This window comes from Penicillium vulpinum, assembly GCF_028829585.1.
Source record: "Penicillium vulpinum strain IBT 29486 chromosome Unknown utg000002l_segment0_segment0, whole genome shotgun sequence".
Classification (NCBI taxonomy): domain Eukaryota; kingdom Fungi; phylum Ascomycota; class Eurotiomycetes; order Eurotiales; family Aspergillaceae; genus Penicillium; species Penicillium vulpinum.
The window spans coordinates 5,198,181-5,210,582 of NW_026643242.1; the positions used below are offsets into that span (position 1 = coordinate 5,198,181).

The 12,402-nt window shown below is 46.9% G+C and overlaps 5 protein-coding genes across 5 annotated transcripts; 4 read left to right on the forward strand and 1 right to left on the reverse strand.

The window, feature by feature from the left end:
• Positions 1 to 364: 364 nt before the first annotated feature.
• Positions 365 to 3,047, forward strand: N7479_004955 (E1 ubiquitin-activating protein ubaB; the record flags this gene model as incomplete). Its single annotated transcript, XM_057252652.1, has 9 exons — positions 365 to 643; positions 732 to 902; positions 1,038 to 1,274; positions 1,339 to 1,463; positions 1,514 to 1,909; positions 1,962 to 2,140; positions 2,202 to 2,314; positions 2,374 to 2,711; positions 2,765 to 3,047. Coding segments are annotated over 9 exons (2,121 nt in total), but the record flags the coding sequence as incomplete, so codon positions are not given.
• A 643-nt stretch (positions 3,048 to 3,690) lies between these two features.
• N7479_004956 (uncharacterized protein) lies at positions 3,691 to 5,710 on the forward strand (the record flags this gene model as incomplete). The annotated part of the gene is made up of 2 exons (XM_057252653.1): positions 3,691 to 4,606; positions 4,659 to 5,710. 2 exons carry the CDS (start codon positions 3,691 to 3,693, stop codon positions 5,708 to 5,710), a joined length of 1,968 nt encoding a protein of 655 aa, XP_057111978.1.
• A 1,195-nt stretch (positions 5,711 to 6,905) lies between these two features.
• Positions 6,906 to 10,453, forward strand: N7479_004957 (uncharacterized protein; the record flags this gene model as incomplete). The annotated part of the gene is made up of 3 exons (XM_057252654.1): positions 6,906 to 7,045; positions 7,123 to 7,460; positions 7,563 to 10,453. 3 exons carry the CDS (start codon positions 6,906 to 6,908, stop codon positions 10,451 to 10,453), a joined length of 3,369 nt encoding a protein of 1,122 aa, XP_057111979.1.
• A 111-nt stretch (positions 10,454 to 10,564) lies between these two features.
• Positions 10,565 to 11,513, reverse strand: N7479_004958 (SDR family NAD(P)-dependent oxidoreductase; the record flags this gene model as incomplete). Its single annotated transcript, XM_057252655.1, has 3 exons — positions 10,565 to 10,722; positions 10,778 to 11,171; positions 11,223 to 11,513. 3 exons carry the CDS (start codon positions 11,511 to 11,513, stop codon positions 10,565 to 10,567), a joined length of 843 nt encoding a protein of 280 aa, XP_057111980.1.
• A 377-nt stretch (positions 11,514 to 11,890) lies between these two features.
• Positions 11,891 to 12,313, forward strand: N7479_004959 (elongin C; the record flags this gene model as incomplete). Its single annotated transcript, XM_057252656.1, has 3 exons — positions 11,891 to 12,008; positions 12,058 to 12,106; positions 12,175 to 12,313. The coding sequence occupies 3 exons, from the start codon at positions 11,891 to 11,893 to the stop codon at positions 12,311 to 12,313; spliced, it is 306 nt and encodes a 101-aa protein (XP_057111981.1).
• Positions 12,314 to 12,402: the final 89 nt, after the last annotated feature.

The following is a 12,402-nucleotide window of genomic DNA, read 5'->3' on the forward strand; positions in this document are numbered from 1 at the left end:
GTGAATATTCACTATAACGCAAGACAAGTTTGCATAGTATACAACATAGTTTATAGTCACACAAGTTCTGTAGGTCCGGAATACCAGGTAGATCAGAAGAATATATGGATAGCATCCGTATGCCCATGAAACTGACATTTGTATTTTCGGATCAAACTCAAGTTCATCCGGTGTTCTTCTAGATCAAGCCGATCTGGGTATGTGCGCCCTGTATATTGCCGCATGCAATGCAAAGACAATCGCAGAAAAGGTCAGACAAGATCAGAAAACAAGGTTAATTACACTCGATATCAATGTATAGTTCATTTTTTCAAGAAAATAAATCAAAATAAGGAGTAATTGGTAGAAAAGTAGAGAGTAAGTGGAAAACCCACATGTGAGGGCTCCTAGCAACTTGGAAGTGCCGTCATCGTCAACGGCCACTGTTTCCGGTTCAGCGTTTCCCTTCTTTCACTTTGTTCCCTTTAGATTTGTCTCCCTTCTTTGTCCTTTTTCCCCTTCACAATTTCTAAAATATACCCAACTCTACATCACTATCTCACTATCTCAGCCACCTGTCCGCGATCATTATCTACTGCCCGCCATGCGGGATAGCTCCCTTAAGCGCTCCCTTGGGGTGGACCTCACCCGCTCCCTCAAAGAGGTAAGGTCACCCCTGCTCACATGCGATACTGGCGTCCAAGTGACGCTGAATTGAAAATCTAGTCTGACAGTTCTCTCATCACGTATAGTCACGCGTTCTTCTCGTCGGCGCAGGCGGCATTGGCTGTGAGCTACTGAAAAACCTCGTCCTCACCGGGTTTGGTGAAATCCACATTATTGATCTTGATACCATTGATTTGAGCAATCTCAATCGTCAGTTCCTTTTCCGACATGAGCATATCAAGAAATCAAAGGCCTTGGTACGTCCAACCTACCCTACGCACTTGCGCCGCTCCCTTACGAATTCCCCCGAGTCAAGCGCCGCGCATTCGCATTGTGTGAGGGGCCCAACAATAGCAGATATGGAATACTGAGATATGGATACTCTCATCTAGGTTGCCAAGGAAGTTGCGCAAAAGTTCCGGTCCGACGCAAAGCTCGAGGCCTACCATGCGAACATTATGGACACCCAGTTCAACGTCTCGTGGTTCGAATCCTTCAACGCCGTCTTCAATGCGCTGGACAACATCGCCGCAAGGCGTCATGTGAACAAGATGTGCCTCACTGCCAATGTGCCCTTGATCGAAAGCGGCACTACAGGCTTTAATGGCCAGGTTCAAGTTATTCAGAAGGTATGCATCAAAGGTGATATCTGGATCTGCAGATTGGGCGCTTATTGACTGCGCATTATACTAGTCGCAAACCGAATGCTATGACTGCACCCCAAAAGAAACCCCCAAGTCGTTTCCCGTGTGTACGATCCGGAGCAACCCCAGCCAGCCAATTCACTGCATCGTGTGGGCGAAGAGCTTCCTCTTGCCGTAAGCCCCAGCTCCCAGTCTGTCTACTTTGAATACTCACCTTCGAGTAGGGAACTTTTTGGCGATAGCGAAGATGAGGCACCGGAGGTGGACAAGACAGAAAACGCAGATAACGGTTGGTTTGATTTTATCTCTCAATTCGGCGCCGAAACTGACATCCGGCTAGAAAATGAAATTGCGGAGCTGCGGAAGGAAGCACTGGAGCTCAAAGAGTTGCGACAATCGATCGGCACCGAGGAAGCCCACCACAAGGTCTTTGATAAAGTTTTTCGAAGGGACATAATACGATTACAGGGCATGGAGGAAATGTGGAAAGAAAGGGAGCGACCAGAGCCCCTTGACTTTACTCAACTTCAAGAAGAATCCGCTTCGATTGCCTCGACGATCTCCACAGATGACCAGAAAGTGTGGACATTAGAGGAGAATTTCAGTGTTTTCAAGGATAGGTATGAACTGACTGTTACGACAGTATCCGTTTGGTAAACTAACACGCTACAGCTTGAACCGGTTGACTCATCGTCTGAAGCAACTTCATGAAAATAACACCCTAAACCAAGATTCCCCGATCATAACATTCGATAAAGATGACGTGGACACTTTGGACTTTGTTACCGCAACAGGTAATCTACGAGCTGCTATTTTCAACGTTGAGCTCAAATCAAAATTCGATGTCAAGCGTGAGTCTATCAAATAAGAGTGCACATCCCAGAATGATAGTTATTGACACAGCTTCCACAGAGATGGCGGGCAATATAATTCCTGCCATTGCAACTACTAATGCCATGACGGCTGGACTATGTGTTCTTCAGTCATTGAAAGTGTTTCAAAACAAGTTGATGCATGCCAAAATGGTAGGAATTGAACAAGTATGCTCACTACTACCAAAGCTAACAAGACATCGCTCTGAAAGGTCTTCCTGGAGAGATCCGGTGCTCGTGTGATCAATTCAGACTCGTTGAACCCCCCAAACCCTGATTGCAAAGTCTGTTCCCCTGTGGTGGCTCGTGTCGAAATTGACCCCGAGCTAGCAACCCTTGAACACCTCATCCAAGACGTTCTTCGGGTGGAGCTTGGTTATGGCGAATATCTTTCTGTTGGCCTTGGCACTCAACTGATCTACGAGCCCGACTTCACCGACAATCTCACGAAAAAGTTGTCTGACCTAGGCATTACGAATGAAAGCTTCATCACGGTATACGATGAGAATGAACCAGAGCGAATCAATCTCGAACTAGTAGTTATGGCAAGGTACGCACCGTTCTTTCAAGAATATTGGGCAATGTTGACGGATCGATTTCCAGAAATGAGCCGAATTCTGATGACTCCAAGCCTGCAACGCTGAAAAAGATGGTCGAGATACCCCCGAAGCCCACGAAGCCTGCCGAGCCTTCTCCCGTTCTTCCAGCAACTACCGATGATGCAACTGTGTCTGGGAAACGCAAGCGTGAGGGCTCAAGTGACGAGCTGGAACGAGCCAGTCACGATGCCAAACGGCTCGCTAGTGCATCCATTCCTGATTCCAAGGGCATTGAAGCTATCGTCCTTGACGATGACGAGGGAGGTGCCATTATGATCGACGATTGAATGTTGAAAGCAGATTTTGCTTCACGTGGCATCTCAAGGTCTTACTAGGAACCATCAAGTGTTTATCTTGATATCATTCTCTTCATATTTTCAGTATCCCCTTCTTCATTTGCTTATTACTGCTATTCAAGCCCTTCTGTATCACATGGCATAAAGGCGAATCTGTTTTCAATCTTAGAAGGGAAGGGGTTCACACCCCAAGGGTCACGGGCATGCTTTGGATATGGACATGAAAATGGGGTTTTTGAATTCCAACTACTACTGGAGTTTTGCGGTTAATATATTACTAGAATATGTTCTCTGAGTTCTGTGAGAATAACCAAGTATTCGCTGAATTCTGCATACTTCCCCGGGCCAACGGGTCGGCTCGCTTGAGAAATTGAAGCGAGATCCGGGAGCACGTCATATCTTGTGCAATACTCGTAAGTCTTATGAAGAACTGTCCGGATATCGCCTCGAAACCTAAAAAACAATGTATGAAAGTGCATTGATCTACACAATCTATATAAATTGGCACCCCGATGTAGCAAAAAGCGCAATATTCCCTTTGTATCTCGTCATCTCATCGTAGACTACTTAAAAGGAAACTAGACCTACCTATACTTAAATATAGCTGTCCTCTAAAGTTTCAGTGTTATTCAACATGAAGCTCGCACAATATCTCGCACTTCTTCCACTTTGCTTGGCAAGCAGTAGCTATTATTTTGATGGCTCTGCTACCAGCAATGGAGATGGCACTCAATCAAGTCCCTATAATAGCTTGGCCTCCATCCCGAATCTGCCACTCTCTCCCGGCGATAACATTCTGCTCAAACGAGGCACCACTTTCGCTGGCCCGCTATTGCTTAACAAAAGTGGTTCCGCGGGCTCAGTTATCACAGTCAGTGCCTATGGAGATGTGTCGCAGTCGAAGCCCATTGTTGGCGCAGGCACCGCCTTGAACTCAGTCCTGATCCAAGGAGCTTCCTTTGTCACTGTTCAAGATCTCAACATCACCAATCCAGGCGATAATACAACACCCCGCCGTGGTGTGTACGTGTATGCGGCCGACGCCGGTCGAGTCCAGGATATTACACTACAACGTCTCTACATTCATGATGTACGAGGTTGGATGCCTTCCACAACAACTACCGGAATTGCTACTGGGAAGTACGCGAATGCTTCCGGTGGTATTGTGATTGAGGCAGCTGGTTCAACAACTCCAACTTATTTTGATGGCCTCGTCATCCAAGATAATGAGATCCGCTCGGTGGATCGGCAGGGAATCTACACCTGGACTAATTGGTGCCAGAGAGAGGAGCTTGCCGCTTTTTGGAAAACGTTGTGCCTTAAGCCATGGGCGGCGTCCTCTGGGTTGGTTATTCAGAGAAATCGTTTGTATGATATTGGCGGAGATGGAATCGTTGTCAAGGGAAACAATGATGCCGAGGTCCTGAACAACACTCTTGTTGGTTTCAACCAGCGCTCCCAGTCCCCGAATGCGGGATTATGGACCGCGAACAGTGTTGGCTCTGTCTTCCGATATAATACTGTATCAGGTGGAAAGACGACAAATGATGGTATGCATTCTGAATCTTATACGTTGACTGGGCCAAACTAATTCGAGATTAGGAATGTCTTATGATGTGGACCATTCGACCTCGGGTACTCTTTTCGAATACAATGTCTCTCATGACAATGAAGGTGGATTTTTCTTGTTTTGCCCTTACGATAAGCCAACTCAAAACTTCACCATCAGATATAACCTGTCCATCAATGACCGGGCAAGAATCTTCCAGATTTGCGCCGGAGCTCTCGTTGGGGGAAAGATCTATAAAAACACTGTTTTCATCGGAGATGGTCTCTCGCCCTACATCGTTACAGAAGCCACGACCGCAACCCTCGATGTTCAACTTACCAACAACATCTTCAGGAAAGAAGGCTCTGGTACAGCTAAGTGGGGATTGAGTGACACTACATTTGCCGTGGACAACAATGCATTCTACGGCTCCATCGACACTTACTCTAACGCTACCAATTCGTTCACTGGTGCACCAGGTCTAGCCGCTCCTGGATTGAGGGACCCGAAGGCGTACCAACTCTTGACCGGATATGCCACCTTGGATTCTGCAACCACTGTACCAGGTGATGCAGCCGTGGATTTCTTCAATAATCCCACAAGCGTGCACAAGAATCGGGGATTCTACTCTGGTGCTGGAACAAAGATTCCGACATGGATTACTCGCTTCGATGACTCGAGTCTATCCGGGTGGACCACCACGGGAACGGCATCTGTTGTAGCGGACCCCTCTGGCGGGCTAGGTAATTCGCTTTCGCTCGCTTCTGGTGCTTCAATCACCAGACCTATTTCCCTCACTGCTCCGTTCCGCCTTAATTTGAGAATTTGGACTCCCGCTGGCACTGGCACATTGCCATCGGTGGAAATCCAGGGGATTTCTAAGTCTGCTACCGTGCAATTTGTTGCTGCTACACCCTACAGACAAGGGGAATGGCAAATTCTGGAAATCGCTTTCTCGGACAGTGCTTCGACTGCTACTGTGGACGGTGAATCTGTTACTCTGGGCTTTGCGACACAAAGTGCCACCGTTACTACTGCATTTGTTAAGATCAATGGTGGATCGACTGGTTTGATTGTGGATGACATATTTGTTACGGCTGTTTGAGTGTTATGATATTTAAAGTTTGTATGGCACAGGACAGTTCATAGTCTGCAAATCGATATTGATGAACAATCTATGTCCCAACTTTTTAGTTTAGGAGTTCCCTTTATTGAAAATCCCCCTTAACTCTATTCTATGCAATTGCTGGACGTTGAGCCTCGACGTCAGGCGAAGCTATATATCATGCGCTGCATTCTCCTCCATCTATATCTCGAATCCCTGAACATAATATGCGCTTTTGCCCAGAATAGTCAGAGTATGAAAATAAAGTTGCAATGTGGTTAAGATGAGCCATTGTTATGCCGATTTAGTTCTGCGACTTGGTTTCGGTTCGAAGCCCTAGGTAGTGTTAGTTCAATTTAACGAAACACATCGGCGAGTCAGCAACGAACTTCGAGATCCATTTGGAGATTCTGAATATGTAGGCCTGCCTCGAGCAGAGCCTCTGGGTCTGTGTTCCTTGGTTGTTGTAGCCCTCTGACATTCGAAATTTTGGTGTCTGACTCTGGGAGACGGGTTAGGTACTTCTGCTTTACGAGCTCTGATAGCCTCACCTTTGAAAAAATATCTCTTATATACATGTGTGACACGATCCCAAATCATAAAGATAGACGAAGTCCCGGTAATGAGAAGCGAAAGCAATGATAGTGTTGTGTCTATGGACCAGGGCATCTTAGTCGCTTCCTGAAGAAAAGAACATCTTTGTGGGACTGAAGTGTTTATATATTTCAAGGCAAAACCAGATTCTGGCTTATGCTTAGGAAAATATCCAGCATTACGGGTGAGAAACCATATTGTGGTGATGGCCTGTGCAATAATGGCACTTGTGTACTTTTGTAGCAGAATCGGATTTTGATAAAAGCAAATGAGAATGTCGTATTTAGCCCCAGAAGGCCCAATAAGGGAAACCCATCTTTTCCAAACCCAACTTCTGGAGAGTCACTTGAGAGTTGGAGTTGGATATATCATCTACCAGAGTTGGGTGTTGAGCAATGATGAGTCGGCCTTAGATTGAGGCTGTGCCCCTGAAAGCAGATTTGGGTATCGGCCAATCAGCTTTACAGTCTTGATAGTTGAACACGCCAATAACAAGGGTATCGAAAAGATGCTTACACCGCAGGAAATTTATTATATATTTGCAGCAAGAGAATCGAAGTTTAGAATTACAGACTCTCTAAATCTGTGATTTCTCCTCACAATGCCGCCTACTGCTCCCCGAATTCCGGATGAGATATGGGCACAACACCGAGAAGAGCTCATCACTTTCTATTTCGAGTCCGATAATACATTGCAGGAAACAATTTCTTACATGAAGGAGAGATATGGCTTCGAAGCTACGTGGGTGCAATCTTTAGCTTTCTCCGGTCTACATTGCAAATCAACCCGAAGTCTGACACTGTCATCGCTATCACTAGTAAAAACCAATACACTGCAAAGCTGAAATCATGGGGCGTAACGAAATACTTTCCCGGAAGCATTTGGGGCAGTGTTGCCTCTGTCAAGCGAAAGCGAGAACAAGAAGGCAAAGATAGCGATTTTGCGTTCCACGACCGAAAGCTCACGCGACAAAAAGTCGACAAAGAAATCGCACGACATGTTTCTTCAATCAAGTTAGGGCCCAGATCTGAAAATGCCGTGCTCCCAGATTACATCACTGTCTCTACGCCCCTAGCAGAGTCATCTGGCATATCTCGCGAGGCCCTTCTTTGTGGCATTCCTTGGTACCAATACACGCAGGATATACACACTCTGGGTAAGTGCGTTGGAGTGACTGTTTGCTTGATTGATGTCGAGACTTTCAAACCTATAGGGGGTTTCTTCTATTTCCTTTGGCCGAAACTAACGAAATCTCTAGTCTCCGAAAGACTAAAATGGAGCATCGCCCACTCAATCCCCAATACCTCCATTGAGATAGCCATAAAAGAGCTTTCTTCCGAATCCCCTAATCACATGCTACGATTTTGGGGCAATGACTCCCCAAATGACTGTGAACTTCCAACTTATCTTCCACCTGAAGAAATAAAGAGAAGAGGTTCATCGACTGGAAAGCTAGGGACACTACGGAAAGATTCTCCAGCTTCGGTTCTCACAGGCTTCCTACAACGAATTTTCTTTTTGTCAACCAACAACTTGATACATCAATTTCAATTTAACAAAGTTTGTGACCAGATTGTGAGCAATTTTGGTGCTGATATCCTCGTCTTTCTCTGTCGTCCAAAGTCACCTTCAATGAAGGTATTTGCGGGAATGGTCCTCAGCAGTGCTTTTGAGTCTGGAAATACACTTCTTATTAAAAGACTGATCCACCACGAGGCCAATTTGCCAGATCATATCTCTCACAGTCCACGATGGGCCGGCTACCTCTCAATGGCGTTCCACCACAGAGACGAGGGCATGGTTAAACTGCTGTGTGAAGCAGGGGTCCCCCCTAAGCTCAAATTTGGGACCTTATGGGTATTGCACGATAATTCTTATTGGGACTCTCACCTCTCGATGCTACATGTGTTGCTCGCTCTAGGTGCTGATCCTGAGAGATTCGTCATAGGAAAGCAGCCTGGATTCCCTCTGATTGATGCGGCACGTACTGGTAGCCTGGGGGCTGTGAAACTTCTTCTCAGTGCAGGAGCTAGAGTCGATATATACATCCCTCAGGAGTGTGGAACTGCTTTGCAAGCTGCAGCTTGGGGAGGTCATTTCGAGGTGGCCAAATATCTCATTCAATCTGGAGCGGCCATTAACGGTCCGGATCCTCAGCTTCTCCAGCAGTATCAATGGTTTGACTTGGGAATAATGGACATCACGATAGCGTTGCAAACCCCTGTTCAGCTTGCTGCAAAAAGGAACGACATGGCTCTTCTTCAATTTTTGCTGGAGCAAGGAGCGTCCACGATAGCTTGCGAAATCTCCATGCACCCTAGTTTGATGAAATACTGCATCTACCGCAGTGGCCATTTTAATTGGGAGGGAAAATACAAACTCAACGGAGTACATGACCATCCATCACGGTATAATGCTCATAACTCAGTATATACCGCCTTGCAGTATGGAGTTCTAAATCAGAATTTGAGCGTCGTTGCGCTCTTGCTTACCATCGGAGCTGATTCGGACTCACGTGTGGGACTACATATGGGCGATACGCCTTTACAGATGTCCGCAGTATTAGGCAACGTTGAAATATTTCGACTCCTTTTGCGCGGCGGTGCCGATGTCAATGCTCCACCTGCAGTTTCCAGTGGTCGAAGCGCAGTGCAAGCGGCGGCGGAAAGTGGTAACTGGGAGATTCTGTTGATGCTCCAGAAGGCAGGAGCGAATATGAATGCACCAGCAGGAGCGATAGAAGGCCTGGATGCATTACAGGTAGCCTGTCTGAATGGCCATTCCCTAATGGCCGGATTTTTTCTTGCGCACCAGGCAAATGTGAACGCAGCCCCGTCTACGGTGACAGGATTAACTTCGATCCAAGCAGCAGCCAGTTTCGGAGATATTAGACTAGTGAGAGACCTGATTAGTCTTGGAGCAGAAGTCAACGCTCCAGCCACTAAAAATGGTACTACTGCTCTTCTGGCAGCTATGCACCACAGGTCTTTGCCGCTTCTCGAGTTACTTGTGCAAAGTGGTGCAACAGTCAATCCTGGAGACCCTAAGCTCCCAACTCCCCTTCGACTTGCTGCCAGTCTGGACTGGCTTGAAGGGGTGAAATTTCTCCTAGACCACGAGGCGACTGTTAATGAACCTATTTTTGATCCAGCACTGTCTAATGAACTTTACGATATGGAGACCGTTGACCCTTCTGAAGCTAGCCCTCTTGGACAGGCTATCAAAAAAGACGCCGAAAATATGGTAGATCTTTTGCTGCGACATGGTGCCGACGTTCTTGCCATGGTCTATGCCGAAAACTCTGATATACAGTTCGAAGGTGCTCTGATATGCTCAATACGCTCCAGATCAAGTCTGAAGATCGTTAATCTAATTTTTGCAAAGGTTTCGGATTTTGAAAAACATCCTGGGTGGGAGGATACACTGAAAGTTGCTCTCGAATACGACATTGTCGACATGAATACTTTCAAGGTGCTAATTGAGAAAGCAAGCTCACTGGCACCACCTTTCCGCTGCAATGTCATTCGAAAAGGATGGAATTCATTTCCTGCTAATCAGGGCTACAACGAGGAAGAGGAAGACAACCCTGAACAATTGCTCGAGATTATCCAGCTTTTAGTGGATTCGGGTGCAGATGTAAACTGCCGCAAGGATAATGGCAGCACTATGCTTCAACGACTAGCTGGCAGGTGCTATCCTAAGGCTTGCCGCTTTCTGGTCAACTGTGGTGCTGCTGTCAATACTCATGCTGTTCATTATCATGGAACGCCCCTTCAAGAAGCTATCAAATACAGTAATACCAAGATAGCCGATTTTCTACTGGAGCATGGCGCAGATGTAAATGCCTTACCAGCGGAATACTGGGGTGTTACTGCACTTCAGGCCGCTTCAATCAATGGAATGTTTGAGCTTGCTGTACGGCTTCTTGAACGCGGGGCAGACGTGTCTGCACCAGCTGCACCAAATGAAGGAAGAACAGCAATCGATGGAGCTGCGGAGCGCGGTCATTTGGAAATGGTCCAACTGCTTCTCAATGCATATGGAAAACAAGATGATCTGAGGCTAGTGTGTAATCAGGCAGCAGATTATGCAGAAAAGGAAGATCATTTTGAGATTGCCCAGTGGCTACGGGGGTATTCGCCTGCTTGATTTTGTTGCACATTTAGTTTTAACTATGCTTCTCAATGCTTCTTTTATTCTCCTGTTTTTGGCCCCACCTGCTTGACAATTATCTTCCATTTTTAGGATAATGTAATCGAATCAAACAGCACTCAGTCCACCATCAAGATTGAGCACACAATTGTTGGCATATTCGTTCTGCGCCAAGAACACAGCTGCATCAGCGATCTCGCGTGGATCTCCAAATCGATGCAGAGGAATGAGATTCTTCAGCCTGCTCGTTTCCCCAGGTGTGAAGTCTAGATCGAGATCAGCCAATGCACGAACAAATATAGAGTGCCCCAAAAGACTTACCTGCAACCATAGGTGTTTCAATATACCCCGGCACGATAACATTCGACCGAATCACAATATCTTTCATTGAAGCCGATGCCTCAACAGCCAATGACCGTGTCAGACCGAGAAGGCCAGCCTTGGAAGCAGCGTATGGAACTGCGCCAGTTCCGCTCTTGAGCGCAAGTAGAGAAGACACATTAATAATGCATTTCGAGGGAGGTTTGGTCCCCGTAGCTGGATCAGTCCGATTACGTATCCGGCTCCGAATTGAGGCACGCATTAGTGCGCGCGAAGTGAGAATTGCGCCTTCGAGATTAGTACGTAGGATTGTGGAGATATCTTCAAGCTCGGATCTTGGCAGAATGCTCGATATCGAAATTCCTGCCGCGTTGACCAGGATATCTACATTCGCCTGGATGGCAGTTAGAAGGGGACTATCCGTTAAGGTAGAAAGACACCTTACCATTTCCTTCTCGAGTTCCCGCATCCATGATCCGGCATCTGAGACGTCTCCGACAAGTAGACGAATATTTCCTTGTGCGCTTTGCTGGTTGTCTTCTTCTGGAGCGCGAGTTGCGATTTCACTCTCGCTTTCACCAAGGTTTGGTTCTGTAATTGTGAGAGACTCAAGTTTTGCGCCTGCTTCCTCTAGGCGTGTTTGAGATCGGCCGACGAGGACTATAGTCGATGCCCCTTCTTGAAGAAATCGTTCGGCAATGGCGAAGCCGATGCCAGATGTCCCACCGGTTATCATGCATATTCGGCCGGCAAGGCGGTTTCCAGACTGAAATGAAATGTGGCTGTTTTCATTTGACTGAGAGGAGTATGATCGCTTTGTATATCTTAGAGGATGACTTGATACTTGGCTGTCGGCGTAGCCTACATTGCGTAAATTGATGGGCCTTGATGAGTCTCGAGAAAATAAGATTGGTACTCGTAAGCGAACCAGAGGAACTCTTAACCTTTCCATATTGTTTCTACCTTGTCTGAACTCCAAGCAAAACGCGATATCGGGAGGATCGGGTGCGTCACTGGGGCAGCTTCAGCACGGACCAACACGCCAACCTCAGAAGGCTCTTCCACTCCACAGCGGTCAATTTCCTACAACTACGCGAATACGCGTGCTTCGTCATGGCGCAATCCACGGAATCTGAGTTTGTGACTTTAGTCTCAAATGACGGATTTGAATTCATTATCCCTCGCAGCGCGGCTTGTGTCTCAAGCACCATCCGGCTCAGGCTCGCTTCAAGTACGTGGAGGCGAGACCCGTTGGTGTACGCTGTACTAACCACTTACAGGCAAATACAAAGAGGGTAGCACCGGGCGCTGTAATTTGGATGAACTACGGTACGTCTTGCACTTATAAGCCTCGTTATTTTGGTGGACATGGCTAACGAATTCTTGTTTCTCTGCAGTGGCGCCGTTCTCGAAAAGGTCTGCGAATATTTCTGCTACAATGAAAAGCACAAGGACCAGGTCAATGTGCCGGACATGGATATTCCACCTGAGTTGTGCCTGGAGCTCTTGATGGCGGCTGATTACTTGGATACGTGATCTGTATGTGGTGCCTTTGACCTTTGGTTTCTCATCATCTCCCTGACTGAGGCCTCAGGTTCTCGGTTATCCTTGTTCCAGCTCACTTC